Below are 14,965 nucleotides of genomic sequence, written 5' to 3' on the forward strand. Positions count from 1 at the left end.
TAAGCCGAATATTTGAGGTGGGTAGGTGAAGGTAGCATTACATACAGACTCGGAAGAACAATATCTATCCAAGGCAAAATGCAGGATGAATTCATGGTCTATGAAGTTTATCATCAATGTTCGTTAGTACTAGTAGGTACACGTAAGGACCGGTAGCCCCGCCTAATGCATTTCATCTCATGTCGCCAAAACTGTAGGCTTATTGACCCGCAATGCGAACCCGGAATTTCAACCGAAAATGACTTATGTGTTTATGATGCAATTTACAGCACGTTGCGGATGACATCGTCAATGGCTTGTGCCACGTACTTGACGTTCTTTTCGCTCACTAGATCGGAACAATGTTAGTGAGGTGTTTTAGTTAGGATTCGAGATAAGGTACTTACAGCCGCTGATGGAAGCCCGGCCGGACTTGAGCAGGTAAATGTGGTATTGGTCCTTGAGAGCGTAAACTTGCTTGGGAGTCAGACCGGTGTAGGAGAACATGCCATTCTACATAAACGGTTAGTCAAATGTGCTGTCAAAGAAAGGATGCCGCGTGCAATAATAGAACTGACCTGCTCAATGATGTGCTCCCAGGTGCCAGGAGTCCGCAGACGAACCAACTCGTCGTACAGCGCTTGGCGCATGGTCTTAATGCGAGAGCTCATAACCTGTAGATCCTGGTGCCAATCGGCAACTAGCTCGTCGTTGGTCAAAATCTTCTTCACAATGGTAGTACCGATACGAGGGCCCATAGAGAACTCGCCACGGATCAAGTGACACAAGTTGTTGACGATGATATCGCGAATAACAGTAGAACTGCGGTTGGTAACATAGTGGAAAGCACCAACACGCTGGCCGTACAGACCAAAGTTCTTAGAGAAAGACTGCGCAACGCACATCTCCATATCTGGCTTGTTGTTAAAGAAGTAGCGGACGGCCCAGGCGTCCTCCTCAACTGATCCAGAAGCGAAACCCTGGTACGCAGAGTCAAAGAAGGGGAAGAGCTTCTTGCGCTCACAAACATCCGCAATGGCCATCCACTGCTCCTTATTCGGGTCCAAACCGGTGGGGTTGTGCGCACAAGCGTGCAGAAGGACAGCATCTCCCTCCAGCGCTTCCGACTCGAGGGTAGCAATCATGCCCTCGAAATCGAAAGACCGAGTCGCAGCATGGTAGTAAGGGTAGGTCTTGCGGGGGACACCAGCCAATTCCCAAATAGTCATGTGGTTCGCCCATGAGGGGTTCGACAACCAAACGTTACGTGGCTTCATGTGGTGTGCCAGGAACAGGGCACCGAGGTGGTTAGCACCTGTTCCGGCAACAGTCTGCACAGAAGCGATGCGTGCCTTGGCCTCTGTGTCGCTGTTGCCGTTCTCAAAGCCGAACATCAGGTCCCGTGCGAGTCCCAGGAACGGGACGTCACCTTCGATCGCAGTGTATTCGTGTCGCATGGGGTCGTTCTCGGCTGCCAATTCCTTCTCGGCCTTCTCGACGACCGGCAGCGGCCATGGCTTGCCTTCATCAGTGCGGTAAACACCGACACCAAGGCTGACCTTTTGCGGGTGGGGATCGGCGAAGTAGGCGCCGTTCAAGGCGAAGATCTCGTCCGGAGGCACGGGGGCCACGTTGAGGCGGGTGGGAACTTTTTCCATTGTGAAGGGTTTGTGGAGGCAATTGAGGGATCGAGGATCGGAAAAGGATTCAATTGCTGAAATAATTGATCAACCAAATGTTGCGCGGAACAAAACCAAATGTCGAAATGCGGGCAAGGGTTTAGTTCGCTGAGTCAACCCGATATCGCCGTCCTTCAGATATTTTTTGCCCCGCGGGAACTACCGCTTAATACCGGTGCCCCAGGTTCTTCACCGACAAAGTTGGCATCATTTTTTCTTTCATCTTGATTTCAGGATGTCACGAGGCCATATGTGCCGCTGCTAGCCTTTGTTGATGACCCGTAGATGTAAGAATATTGAATTTTGGATAACCTTTTTTTGGGATTCTGGGGATCTAAACTTTGTTATCAGCATGGGACGTCATCAAATGCATGCTGACTCCTCAAGGATAATTCCACTGCAAGGTATTATTAACAGGTACATTAGAAGAAATTCGGAAATGTATAGGACTCTTGGGGACTGTGGATTCAAAGGGGTTCGGAATTCTCACCAGCACTGCCGGGGCTGTTGATCTCCAAATTGCCCGGCAATTGATGCATCCCAATTGGGTGGAGATATATAGTTGATTCCCTGCGCGCAAGTGGGGTAGAATTCTATGCACATTCCACACACGGATGGACAGCGATGCAATTGCAATTCTCAATTTTGGCAGATTATAGCCATATACCTGGGCAGATAGTGCTATTGGTGAAAGCAAAAGGTCGTCGAAAGGAATCAAATCATGATGATGACCGGAGGAGTGAGGACAAAAGGCTTGGAGTCACCCCGCACCGTGAACGCACGGTCAACTGCCGGTGGTGCTACATGTAGTTACATACAGCATGTACAACCACAATGAACCAATCATTTAAGAATGATACGCAGATAAAGGTACCCTTCTTAGCCTGATCTTCCCCTCACAAGCTGGTGTTTATGAAGGGCCTGAATCTTTCAGCCTGGGATCTTAATTCTTTCGTCTTCGCTCATCTCGCAATTAAACAGATATTCAATATCTAGACCAGTGAACAAAATGCCTCAACAGGACTCTCCGCCAGATAGCCAGGCCTTGCATCATTTTATATGCCCCGAAGTCTATCAACCTCTCCATAACAGTATTCCTCCGGAACTGATCAACCGGTATGATCCCGCATATGTCGAGCACTACAATAAATACAACGCTGGACGTCTGCATACCCATGAGGTCCCAATTGAGGAGTTTCGTAAGAATCCCGCCCGGTACCTCATCGCATATGGGCGTGCTAGAGGTCCCGATGTCTATCGAATTACCGAACAAAAGTGTCCCGTCAAGGGAGCTGAGATAACTATTCGGATCTTCGAGCCAGCCCCGAAAAAAGACAACCAGAACGAGCAAAAAAAGAGAGCCGCCTATATTAACTTCCACGGCGGCGGTTGGGTATTTGGAAATCTCAGTGCTGATCATGATTTCTGCAAGACCCTTGTTGATGGCCTTGACGGAAACCTTGTTGCCTTTGATGTGGATTACCGACTAGCCCCCGAGCATCCATTTCCCATCCCCGTGGAGGATTGCTGGGCAGCTTTCAATTGGGTGCGAAGACCCGGATTCCTCCACTTTAGGTACTATAAGTGAAGTGCGCTCAATGAGACTAACGGTTATCTAGATTCGAACCGAAAAGGCTGCCGAGTTCAATCTCGATCTGACTAAATTCTCTGTAGGAGGTGTATCTGCAGGTGGCCATCTTGCAGCAGTCATTGCCCATCTCTGTCGCAATGAGGGCATCCCTCTTGGCTTGCAAGTCTTGACTGTTCCTGTGTGCGACCTGCACCAAGTCTTCACACCAGAAGGCGTGTTCGACCGTGAGAACTGTCCATATGAATCATATCGAGAAATGGAATTCGCCCCTGCGCTCCCTGCGGCCCGCATGGCATACTTTCACCGACACTTCCTTGGCGTGCCTCGATCTCCACCATCTGAAGATGTAAGTGGGCCTTGCAGCAATTGATTATCCCACAAGCTCACCAATCTACTAGGACTGGAAAATCTCTCCCATGCTAGCTTCGAACTTTGAAGGGCTTGCTCCAGCTCTCGTATCAACAGCTGAACTTGATCCTTTACGCGACGAGGGTGAGGTATATGCTGCCAAACTCGAAGCGGCAGGGGTCCGTGTAGAGGTCAAGCGATACCTAGGGGCACCACATCTCCTACCTATCCTGGATGGGATTCTTGAAGGAGGGCGACAATACAATGCAGCTGTGATCGCAGCGCTTCGTCGGGAGTTTGTGGCGTGAACATTTGAAGATCAGATAAATAAACTCAGGGATGAACGTATAAGCGCTAGGGCGGTGACAGTACAATACTATATATTACAAGAATGACGAAATGTTACTGGAGTAAATGGCTACGGCAGATCGGACCAACGGTTTTCGTATTGTTATGCCGATACCGGGAAGAGTCGGCTTTGCGACTCGGTGTTGAATCGTTTCTTCTTTTCTTCTTTCCTTGTTCGCTGTTTCACTGTTTATAAAAGGTAAGAGTCTTAACCCCATACTCTTGTCCAAATTCAATCAATCAAGCCATTGGGCACTCTAACTGGACTTGTGAAACAGTTTCAACCATCTACAGGCACAAAATGAATTCCTCTACCTCCCGAGCCGCGGTGCGGTCAATGGCCACCTTGACACATGCGACCAGAGCTGCCAACCCCGCAGCCCGCAACCTTGTGTCGGTTGTTGCTCGTTCCCCCGCTCATGCCAGTCGGTCTTTGAGCTCCATTAGCCGCCTCGGACAGTTCCCCCGCCTCCAGGTTCTTAACAACAACAAGAGAGCTTTCAGCACAACCATCAAGATGGTAGGCAGTTGAAACTTCCAGTCCAGCAAGGGCTTTCATTGACCAGATTATAGTCTTCCGCTTCCCGTACCGAGAGCGATGCCTTTGGTGAGATCCAGGTGAGTCTTTAATCCCAAGTGCTTTCTCCCCTCATTCGAACACGGAGACCTAATCCGAGTCTCTACCAGGTCCCCTCCGACAAGTACTGGGGTGCGCAAACCCAGCGGTAAGACGAACCACGCGATTACATCCAAAATGATATACGGCGCACAAGAAACTGATGCGGTATTCGGAACAGCTCCCTGGGCAACTTCAACATCAACCAGCCCCAGGACCGCATGCCCGACCCCGTCGTCAAGGCTTTTGGTATCCTCAAGGGTGCAGCCGCTATCGTCAACATGAAGTACGGTCTTGGTAAGTGAACTACGTGGAATCGAAAGACATTCATGCGACGAAAAACAAACACCAATTGCAATGCTGACGTTTTCAAAGACCCCAAGGTCGGTCAGGCCATCGTCCAGGCCTCCGCCGAGGTTGCCGAGGGTAAGCTGCTGGACCACTTCCCTCTGGTTGTCTGGCAGACTGGCTCCGGCACCCAGTCCAACATGAACTCCAACGAGGTTATCTCCAACCGTGCCATTGAGATCCTGGGCGGCGAGATGGGCTCCAAGAAGCCCGTGCACCCCAACGACCACGTTAACATGTCTGCCTCCTCCAACGACTCCTTCCCCACCGTCATGCACATTGCCGCCGTTGTGGAGCTCGAGAACACCTTGCTCCCCTCCCTCAAGGGTCTCCGCGACTCCCTCCAGGTGAAGGTTGACAACTTCCAGCACATCATTAAGATCGGCCGTACCCACTTGCAGGATGCCACTCCCCTCACTCTGGGTCAGGAGTTCTCCGGCTACGTCGCTCAGCTTGACCGTAACATCGAGCGTGTTGAGGCCAGCATTCCCCACCTCCGCTTCCTTGCTCAGGGTGGTACCGCTGTCGGTACCGGTCTGAACACCTTCAAGGGCTTCGATGAGGCCATTGCCGCCGAGGTCACCAAGATGACCGGTACTGAGTTCAAGACCGCCCCCAACAAGTTCGAGGTCCTGGCTGCCCACGACTCCGTCGTTGAGGCCTCCGGATCCCTGAACACCCTGGCGGGCTCTCTGTTCAAGATCGCCCAGGACATCCGTTACCTCGGTTCCGGTCCCCGCTGCGGTCTCGGCGAGCTTAGCCTCCCCGAGAACGAGCCCGGTTCTTCCATCATGCCCGGCAAGGTCAACCCCACTCAGTGCGAGTCCCTGACCATGGTCTGCGCCCAGGTTATGGGTAACCACGTTGCTGCTACCATTGGTGGCATGAACGGCCAGTTCGAGCTGAACGTTTTCAAGCCCGTCATGATCCGCAACTTGCTCCACAGTGTTCGCATTCTGTCTGACGGCATGGACAGCTTCCGTAAGAACCTTGTTGTCGGTCTGGAGGCCAACGAGGACCGCATTAACGCCCTTCTCCACGAGAGGTATGTTCCTTTCTTCCCCCTTCCATTCATCCCTTGCACTTGCTAACTTTGTTTTTCTCTTCTTCTTAGTCTGATGCTCGTGACTTGCCTGAACCCCGTCATTGGTTACGACATGGCCTCCAAGGTCGCCAAGAACGCTCACAAGAAGGGTCTCACCCTTAAGCAGTCCGCTATGGAGCTTAAGGCCCTCAGCGAGGAGGACTTCGACAAGCACGTCCGCCCCGAGCTGATGCTTGCCCCCAAGGAGCTTTAAATTAATCGACAGCTCAGCTGTTTAATCTATGCCACTATAGACTAGTTCTAATAGGGCTTGTATACTGAAGAAGAAGCATTGTATTCCTATTATCCACCCTGAAATAATTCAATGATGTAAATCTTTTGTAGAGGGCGTAGGCGGTAAATATAAGTTATATCAGGGTAGTACCTGCAGAATCTCTCAGCTAAGAAAAGAAGAAGAAAAAAAAAAAAAGAAAAGAATTATATTGAGGGCAGTGCTCTAAAAAATCCACTAGTGTTATGCATCGGCATGGATATTAATAGCAAGAGCCCCAGGGGCAGTGTGTCTCACACCCGAACCTTGGAACCAAGTTAAATGGCCAAAGTAAACCTCAAATTTCAATCGAATCTTCCCATCTTCATCTCCGCTCAATTCCCAATAGAATCCTCCAAGCAAAATCGAAAAACCCTCACGCAGAACCCGAATATTTTTTCCTCCGTCCCCGTCGATCTCCCTTGCGCTAAAACCCCGCCGTCTTCCCAATTCGCCCCTCCCCTGGATCAACAAAACCCGCAACAATTCTCAGTCTCTCAAAAACCACAACTCTCAAATACCCCCGAACCCATTCAACAAATCTAAAATAATCACAATGGCCTCTCCCGCCGTCTCCCAGACTACCATCCCAGCCGATCAACCCACCAAACAAACCATGTCCGCAACAGTCACCCCAGTCGCCGACCTCGAACTTGAAACAGACGGTCCCCTCTTCCCCTCCTCCTTGATCTCGCCCGAGGTCATCTCCCTCCTCCCGGAAGACTACACTATCCGTCCCCTCCGTCGCTCAGACTACCAGCGCGGCTATCTCGATGTCCTGCGCGTGTTGACGACTGTCGGCGAGATCAGCGAGGAGCAGTGGGACGAGCGGTTCGAGTGGATCAAGTCCCGGAATGACGAGTACTACATGATGGTTGTGTGTGATGGGGCGGATCGGGTCGTGGGTACCGGGTCGCTGATTGTTGAGCGCAAGTTCATCCATGCGCTTGGTATGGTTGGGCATATTGAGGACATTGCGGTTGAGAAGGGCCAACAGGGCAAGAAGTTGGGATTGAGGATTATTCAGGCCTTGGATTTTGTTGCGGCACAGGTTGGATGCTATAAGGTATGGCTTTCTTTTTCTTTCTTTCTTTTTGATTGTGTTTTCTGGACTTTCTGGATGTAGGGCTTGTGCTGACTTGTTTTCGACAGAGTATTCTTGATTGCTCTGAGGCCAACGAGGGCTTCTATGTTAAGTGCGGCTTCAAGCGCGCTGGTTTGGAGATGGCTCACTACTACTGAGCTTCATTGAGGAGAGGCTTGGCTTGTGTCATTTTATTAGATGAGTTTTTTATCTGTTTTTGGGGGGACATGGCGTTTGGGGCATGTCATTTCCGGTGATTAGCCTCGATTTTGCACTTTTGTTCAACGCTCATATGCATATGTATGTCAGTCATAATCTTGGGCCCATTCAAAGGCGGATTTATTTGACCTTGGTTGAATGTGTTTCTTTTATTCGGTACAGCCGTCGTTGTATATGTGACCCGTGGACAAGCAAAGAGCGCGGCACAGTTCAAATCAATTCCAGGCATGTCCAGATTCTACATACTATGTATGTAGATATGTATGTAGTCGCCCTCTAGGGCTGGGGGTATCCAACTTTAAAGTGTACTATATACTACGTACTACTCAAGTGATACTTCCGGGGATGGGATAGAAACCTACAGAGCTTGAGTATCAGAAACAGTATAATGTCAAATTTCGATCTACAGTCCATTCTGGATAGATATTGCCTCATATATGTACTACATGTTGTAGGCGCTGGAACTTCTTAACATCGCATGCACATGTGTGCGTTACAAGCACTAGTTCCAACATTTCAAGGTTGATTACATTGCATAAGTCGTGTCCGTGCATAGCACTTGGGGTATATGTGAACTTCCAAGCACTGTTGAGGTTGAATACTCTCGAGGGACTTTCGGGAGACACTACCCCTCTCAGATACATACATAGACATGATCTACTCCACAGGGTTGAAGGAGACCAAATCCACATTTGATCTCGAGGACCCCAAGGGCAATTTTTGCCCAAGATATGAAATACATCAATATCGAGAGAACAGTTGCGGTGGGTGAATAATTTTAATTTGAGATTCCTTGTCCCATTTCTGCATTTCATAGTATTGCATAAATTGTTTTCAGAAACAAGGTTAAAAAAAACTGGCCCAAAAGCCAGTCCTCACAGACAGTACTCCAGCCCATTGTCCGCAAGTTCCATCATGTCGCAACCGTCAACGAATAAAACACCATCCAGCTTTTTGTCATGGGGAAATTTAGCGGGACTTGGCGGCGACCTTGGGAGCAGAGCCCTTGGCACCCTGCTTGCTGGCAATGCGCTGAGCACCACCCTTGGAGGCGGCGTTCTTGGCCTTGTCGGCCTTCTTCTGGGCAACGGCGGCGGACTTCTTCTCCTTGGCGTCAGTGATGGCCTGCTTGCGGGCAGCCTCACGGGCCTCGGGGCGCTGGGAGCGGCGCTCCTTGATAACGTCGAGAGAGGCACCGACGATGGCACGCTGGTGCTTCACAACCTTGCGGGAACGCTTCTTGGCAACCTCCTATAAGTTCGAGACCGATCAGTATTCCGTTCTTTGCAAGTTCCCGATTTTCCGATCCACTTGATATTCGAAAATGATATCATATCCCTCCTCTTGGTGTCATCATTTATTCAAATCAAGACCAGACGAGTGGTTTCGATAGTTTCATAAATGGCCCTTCAATTTTCCACCACAGAATCGAACAAAAGCGAAAGGGATTTGGTGATAACCGACCTCAGAGATACCCTTGCGGTGCTGGCGACGGTAAAGGACAGTCCAGGCAATGCGGCGGGGGTTCTTGCGCTGGAGGAAGAGCGACTCGGACTTGCCGTTCTGGAAGCGGAAGATCTTGCTGTCGCCACGGACGTACAGCTTACCCTGTATCACCAAAGAAACCAATATTAGCAATCTGAATTGTTCCCACACTCAAAAACACCCCGCATAAAGTCTGCGCGAAAAGTCCCATGGAAATCGGCGAAGACAGATCGGGATCGATGTCGGATACGAGAGAGGGTCGTAGGTGATGTTGTAGTGATTGATCATTGGTGATGTGGAGTTGTATCGTTCAATCTTGAATTCGCACAATTTCCATTTCCTTCTCGCGCAGACGGGGACCGAAGGACAGGAACAAAACGCACCTTGCCAGGGTAGATCTTTTGGCCGCTGAAGGAGTCGTCGTAGGTACGCATCTTGACGGTGGACGATGCGCTGACGGTCGGTTGGCGTTGGTGATGGTCGAAATTCGGGGATCGCGGTAGTAGCGTCGCTGGGTCCAATTGTGGTGCGCCTCGCTAAAGTGCGACACGTGACGCACGCTGCCCTTTCGGGAACGGACTAGGTCACATGATGTACAGCACGCTTTATCTTATCGCATTATCGATAAGCTGTTATCCTTATCGATTTTACTATTTAGCGGAGCCCTAGTAGGTTGCTACCCCGAGTACCCACATTCAATTGCATCTGCCATCAGCTGGCACTCAACTTCAAGAAACTGACGCATCCAGTATTCAGGTGGTTTTCTTTTTTCTTTTTTCGGTTTCGCCCAGTTTTAATCATCAGGGCAATTCTGTCAATAAGAAAGGAATGAGAATTTGAAGAAAAATGAAAGAAAAGTAAGCCATCAAAAGTTATGTTGACATATAAATATATACCTAGCACTTGTGTAGGTACAGTAAATATATACATGTGTACAATCTTGAGTAACTAGTCAACACATGTGCATCATGTGTATGCCCAAGTACCTGCAGGGCTAGTAGGCATACCTACATCAATTGATTAACAGAGGTTGGTTTCCAAGTTGACATGAACATTGAAGGCAATGTTTATGTACCCAGCACTGAAGTTTCCTCCAGGCTGGGGCCACTGCATTGATGTATGCGCAATGTTGGTAGATATTCAGGACCATACATGTATGATCCCTCGCAATTGATGCGTGCATAGGCCTTAATAAGCGTTCCCTCATTTCCTCATTTCTCTCCTTTTCTTCTCAATCCACTCCAAAGGCTATTAGAATGAGGGTCCTCGGAAACTCCTTCGCACGGCCCAAGCCTGCTTGCTTTTTGAGGTGTGTTCAAACCTTGGAATGGCTTCCAAAGCCATTCAAGGTTGAAGCTGGTCCAGCTGAGAGGATACTAAGGTTCTAACTGAGGGAGCGTGATACTACTGGCACCTAGTAGTAGATCGGAGGATTGATGTAAAAAAACGAAACCACGTACTTCCTAGTCCATACCCGTGGACCCACTAGGTAGGTACTACTAAGTATAGTATCCATTCAACCTTCCGTTCCTTCACTCTTCCTTTCTTCCTCTTCCTCTTCCTCTTCCCATTTTATTCTTCTTTCTCTCCCTTCCTTCCTGGCAATTCTCCAACTTTACTTTATCGCCGTTCTAAAACCAACAACCCTACTTCGGTTCCTTCGATGTTCGACTTCCTATCGCAGGTGTGTGCTTCATCATCATTGGTGCACATGTATGTTGCGCGTCCCATTCGGCCTGAAACATCCAGTGTCCTGAGAGCCTGTTGGTCCCAAAGATCCTACACGGATGCTACAAGTCTGGATGAATGCCGATCAGAAGCCATCGCCAACAGAGAGCATTTAAGCTACCTAAGAGATCGACATCAACCCGGTTGCGGCCAAGGATACCAATACATTCGAGGGCCACGGAGTTTGCACAGGCTCTGGTGTAGCGGACTTCCGCTTCGATCTCCCCGAGGGCTATAACGAGAGCAAAAAAACAACCATACATCAGAGACATCTGTGGACTGCGAGAGTGTCTGCTACCTCGAGAAAGGGCAACCAACCGCGGATGATTCAGTCGCTAGTCATCCACTTGGAATCAGTTTAGATATTCCAATCCAAGGTCTATTCAATGATTAATTATCTAGCAATTAGTAGCTACGTAGGTTGTATTACATACGGCCCATTAAATGTTCTGAGGTGATATTCTTGAGAAATGACTGAAAATTAAAAGGTAGCTTGGAAACACTGCCCCTTTACAAGACCCCTTTACAAGATCATATCTCATCAATTACACATTGTGCTGACATCCTGGCCCGAGCCGGTGGTGGCCACTGCCAGATGTCCATGCCAAGTACCTCCATGAGTCAGATCGATACACGCCCAGTCGTAGTTATACTTGTGCACCTGATCCCAGGCGTCGTCAAGAGCAGCAGCCACAGTCTTCGTCTGTGCAGTCGTATCACAGTTCTTTCCAGTAGTAGTGACCCAGTACTGGAAGTTATACTTCTGCTGACCATTGTCCGACTGCCCACTGCCTCCCTTCTTAGCACAAGAGTTCTGAGAGCTATCAGACTGGACCCAGCCCACAACTGCCGCGATGGCCGAGGTTGCGCCTGCTGCCACCACAATCACATCCCGGGACACTTTGAGGCCTCCGCGGACAATCTTCCAGTTGATTGCCGTCAGCGCCGCGTCGGAAGAGTCCGTGACGTCGACTGAGCGCTCCTGCTTCAGGTCGATCGGAATAGCGCTAGAGTGAGCAAGGCCAGCCCCGAGGCTGACGCATGCAAATAGATGTCCAATGGAAGAAACCCGCATGTTGCTGATGCTAGAATAATCCAATTGATGGCGAGTGATATTGATAAATATGCGTTCATAAAAGAGAACTGATCGTTGAGGAGCAAAAAGCTGGACTGGACTTGATTTTTTTTCAGAGATTAGTTGAGTTGAATAATGGCAGACAAGCCTTCAAGACTTTGAAGAGTCCCATGGATACTAACATTGAGACGGGGAAATATTGATTGTCTGACTTGTGTTGCGAGATTCAGATGAAGGATGAAGACCATATGAGGTGTGCGTGGTTCACCCTTTTATAGACCTCTAGGCCAAGTGGTTCAGCACCCGATGACTATCATTCTCACTTGGCCCGTCAACTAACTGACCTACATGACTCGCAACTATTAGCAGTGACTACTAGTAGTTCATGACTCGCATGGCAGCAGCTGGAGAATGTGTTTCATTGACCATCGTGGCCCCGGGGGCAAATCCACCTACTTCCACCTGAACACGACCAATAAAGAAAATACCGCATATGTCAGAATGTAACTTCATTGGAAATCAGGTTGCTTATTCCATTCTCTTTCTCTGGTTCTAACCGTGTGTGATGAGACCTCGGCCCCAAAATAAGCAGAGCTGGCCGCCAGAGTACCTTTGTCAAGGCAATGATCGACGATCATCATCTTGGCCGCTCAAAGGGAATTTGCTGATATTCAAATCAAATGAGTCAATTTGCCCACACATGAAGTAGTATATCTCAAGATCCAGTCTCCACCACTTGGATGTTCAATTTTATGAACTACTAGGCATAAAACTGTAGGATATTATCTTCACTATCTAGTGAATCGGTGTATCAGTGCGGTTCGATGATGTTCGGATTCAGGAACTCAGGGTCCAGGGGCCCCACAGCCTATCGCTTACCCCTGCCACTAGTGGCGGCGTAGGATCCACTGGGAATGCGCGCGCTGACATCCGGAACTTGGAAGCTTCACCACATGCCCTTGCAAGTGCTTTTTAGCCCCAGGGCCTCTGATAGCGTGATCACCGGCGCCACCTCGGCCCGCAGCGGTAGATCTTCAATGTAACCTACTAGTATATACTGACCAGTAATTTTAGTTCTGTAAGCCTCTGCATCATGCATCGCGCATCACCTTGCCTGCATGTCTCAACTATAGTTCTGAATAGGGGTGATTTGGACGCTAGCTTGGGGGCCGGGTAATGCAGTGGCACCATGCTATTACATACAAGGCAATGGTCAGATGATTGAAGTCAAGTCCTAGATCGTTGAATCGAGTATTGTGCTTCAGCTCGAAAGTTGCTTCCGAATTCGGCAATTGATCAATTTGGTGTTATTGAAGTTTACTTGACGCCTCGTGGATATGGACCCAATAGCGTCAAGACGCCCCATTTTTCAGCCTGGGGTGATTTACAATCAGAGCAACTATGCGTGGTCCCCGTTAAATCCGGGGAACCTCAACCGATGCACTAACTTCCACTCCGGATCCCGTGCATTTCCCAATACCTGGTCGATCCCCGAAGCTTTTAACTCGGGAATAGATAGATTCGACATAGAATTTCCTGATTCACGATCGGGTAACTTGCATTGGCGTCCCATTCCTGGTTTCTAAGAGACGCGAAGAAGTGAGTGGCTAAAGACTTATTGGAACAGTACCAAGACAACGAGTAACACTTAGAAACTCGAGCAAAAGCAATGATCGACAAAGGTTCGGTGGAGAGTTATAGAATAGTGAGATTGAATGATCTCCTCACGTGTATCCATTGTTTGATTACTGATCCGAAGGTTACATATCTCATAAACGGGATGGAAATGGGGGTGTATACATGGTCATCAGAGCTGAATGATGTTGTGTTAGAGATTTTCAACTCCAATATGATTCTTTGCTAGCAAAAACCACAGCATTTGTTTGGCTGAGTAGGCGACTCTCTCGACCACAGCCAATTGTAGTTGTCTTAAATTGTGAAAGAAACCCATTGCATTCTATGCAATACCTTCTGAAATAAGCCATAGATCAACATGTGATAGCTGTGGCGGAAGGTAACTTCCCGCTAAAAGGATGAAAACACGCGCTCGCTATCTCACTGGTCTCAGTGCATTGAATATCCCTTCTCCAAAACTGTCTTGCTTTCTCTTTTGATTTGCTTCATGGTCACGTCACATTTGTTTGCTATCAAGTCATGGCGTGGGTGCGGGTCCACTCTTTCGCGGTCTGAATGGCGGCGGGCTCGTCTTCCTTCCAGCGCTCAGCCACATCGTTGGCAAGCGGGTCATCGGGATTTGGGGCACCGAGGAGGGCTTGGATAGAGAGGAGAATAGTGCGGATCTGGAGGGCAGGGGACCAGTTGTCTATTTGAAAAATGGTCAGTATAATGGCCGAGTATAGCAAACATACTTGACTTACTCTTCAGGACGTCCAAGCAGATACGGCCAAGGCGATCGATGTTGGGGTGGTAGATCTTGGTCAAGAAACGGATCTTCGGCGGGGTCATAGGGTAGTCATCAGGAAGGAAGAGCTCGAGGCGGAAGATGCCACCTGCAATGGATCATGTGAGTGATGTTGTTTGTATGCAGATAAAGACGAATTATATGCATACCTTCGTAGGGAGACTGGGATGGACCGTGAATCGAGACATCGAAGTATCGCAGGTTATCTTCATGAGGAACAGCGTTGATACCGGGCACACTATATCGAGTTTATTAGTTCAAATTCGAATATGAATGTATCGACAATCAGGGACAAGACTCACGGCTCAGCCATCAACCGCTCGGTCTCCTTGATGATGCGCTTCGGCAAAGCCATGATTGAAACGCTTATCGGTCACGTGTGCGAATAGCTGTGATGAAACGAAGTGAAGGGGTTGAAGAAGGAATGGTTCTTGCAGTATTTAAAAGTAAACAAAAGGGATCAAAGTGAAGATTAAGGCTGAGGAAATACCGAGCCACGTTTGACAACAGATGATAAACCGGACTTTCGGAGGGGCATTCCTGCATCGCGGGGCTCTGCCGTGTTCCGTACATTATTAATGCCACATCCAAACCATGACTCAGCCACACTTCACCAGCCACTGCTCCGGATTCCCGCTTCTCTTATCGGAGCTCCCTGGCACGCGAGTGTCTATTCATGCAAAGCGAA

The 14,965-nt window shown here is 49.0% G+C and overlaps 7 protein-coding genes across 7 annotated transcripts; 3 read left to right on the top strand and 4 right to left on the bottom strand.

Annotated features, from left to right (window-relative positions):
• Nucleotides 1-263: 263 nt before the first annotated feature.
• On the bottom strand, nt 264-1,637 carry N7466_010187 (putative aspartate transaminase; the record flags this gene model as incomplete). Its single annotated transcript, XM_057169576.1, has 3 exons — nt 264-328; nt 387-492; nt 558-1,637. 3 exons carry the CDS (start codon nt 1,635-1,637, stop codon nt 264-266), a joined length of 1,251 nt encoding a protein of 416 aa, XP_057016967.1.
• Nucleotides 1,638-2,667: 1,030 nt separating this feature from the next.
• Nucleotides 2,668-3,905, top strand: N7466_010188 (alpha/beta hydrolase; the record flags this gene model as incomplete). Its single annotated transcript, XM_057169577.1, has 3 exons — nt 2,668-3,204; nt 3,278-3,595; nt 3,648-3,905. The coding sequence occupies 3 exons, from the start codon at nt 2,668-2,670 to the stop codon at nt 3,903-3,905; spliced, it is 1,113 nt and encodes a 370-aa protein (XP_057016968.1).
• A 341-nt stretch (nt 3,906-4,246) lies between these two features.
• Nucleotides 4,247-6,207, top strand: N7466_010189 (class II fumarate hydratase; the record flags this gene model as incomplete). Its single annotated transcript, XM_057169578.1, has 6 exons — nt 4,247-4,465; nt 4,519-4,563; nt 4,633-4,670; nt 4,743-4,858; nt 4,937-5,954; nt 6,024-6,207. The coding sequence occupies 6 exons, from the start codon at nt 4,247-4,249 to the stop codon at nt 6,205-6,207; spliced, it is 1,620 nt and encodes a 539-aa protein (XP_057016969.1).
• Nucleotides 6,208-6,820: 613 nt separating this feature from the next.
• gup1 (glucosamine 6-phosphate N-acetyltransferase) lies at nt 6,821-7,506 on the top strand (the record flags this gene model as incomplete). The annotated part of the gene is made up of 2 exons (XM_057169579.1): nt 6,821-7,330; nt 7,417-7,506. The coding sequence occupies 2 exons, from the start codon at nt 6,821-6,823 to the stop codon at nt 7,504-7,506; spliced, it is 600 nt and encodes a 199-aa protein (XP_057016970.1).
• Nucleotides 7,507-8,536: 1,030 nt separating this feature from the next.
• On the bottom strand, nt 8,537-9,486 carry N7466_010191 (60S ribosomal protein eL24; the record flags this gene model as incomplete). Its single annotated transcript, XM_057169580.1, has 3 exons — nt 8,537-8,818; nt 9,032-9,175; nt 9,436-9,486. 3 exons carry the CDS (start codon nt 9,484-9,486, stop codon nt 8,537-8,539), a joined length of 477 nt encoding a protein of 158 aa, XP_057016971.1.
• A 1,835-nt stretch (nt 9,487-11,321) lies between these two features.
• N7466_010192 (uncharacterized protein) lies at nt 11,322-11,855 on the bottom strand (the record flags this gene model as incomplete). The annotated part of the gene is made up of 1 exon (XM_057169581.1): nt 11,322-11,855. The coding sequence occupies one exon, from the start codon at nt 11,853-11,855 to the stop codon at nt 11,322-11,324; it is 534 nt and encodes a 177-aa protein (XP_057016972.1).
• Nucleotides 11,856-14,002: 2,147 nt separating this feature from the next.
• N7466_010193 (E2 ubiquitin-conjugating protein UBC13) lies at nt 14,003-14,632 on the bottom strand (the record flags this gene model as incomplete). Its single annotated transcript, XM_057169582.1, has 4 exons — nt 14,003-14,178; nt 14,234-14,365; nt 14,427-14,515; nt 14,580-14,632. The coding sequence occupies 4 exons, from the start codon at nt 14,630-14,632 to the stop codon at nt 14,003-14,005; spliced, it is 450 nt and encodes a 149-aa protein (XP_057016973.1).
• Between the last annotated feature and the right edge of the window lie 333 nt (nt 14,633-14,965).

This window comes from Penicillium verhagenii, assembly GCF_028828195.1.
Source record: "Penicillium verhagenii strain IBT 33310 chromosome Unknown utg000010l_segment0_segment0, whole genome shotgun sequence".
Taxonomy (NCBI): Eukaryota; Fungi; Ascomycota; class Eurotiomycetes; order Eurotiales; family Aspergillaceae; genus Penicillium; species Penicillium verhagenii.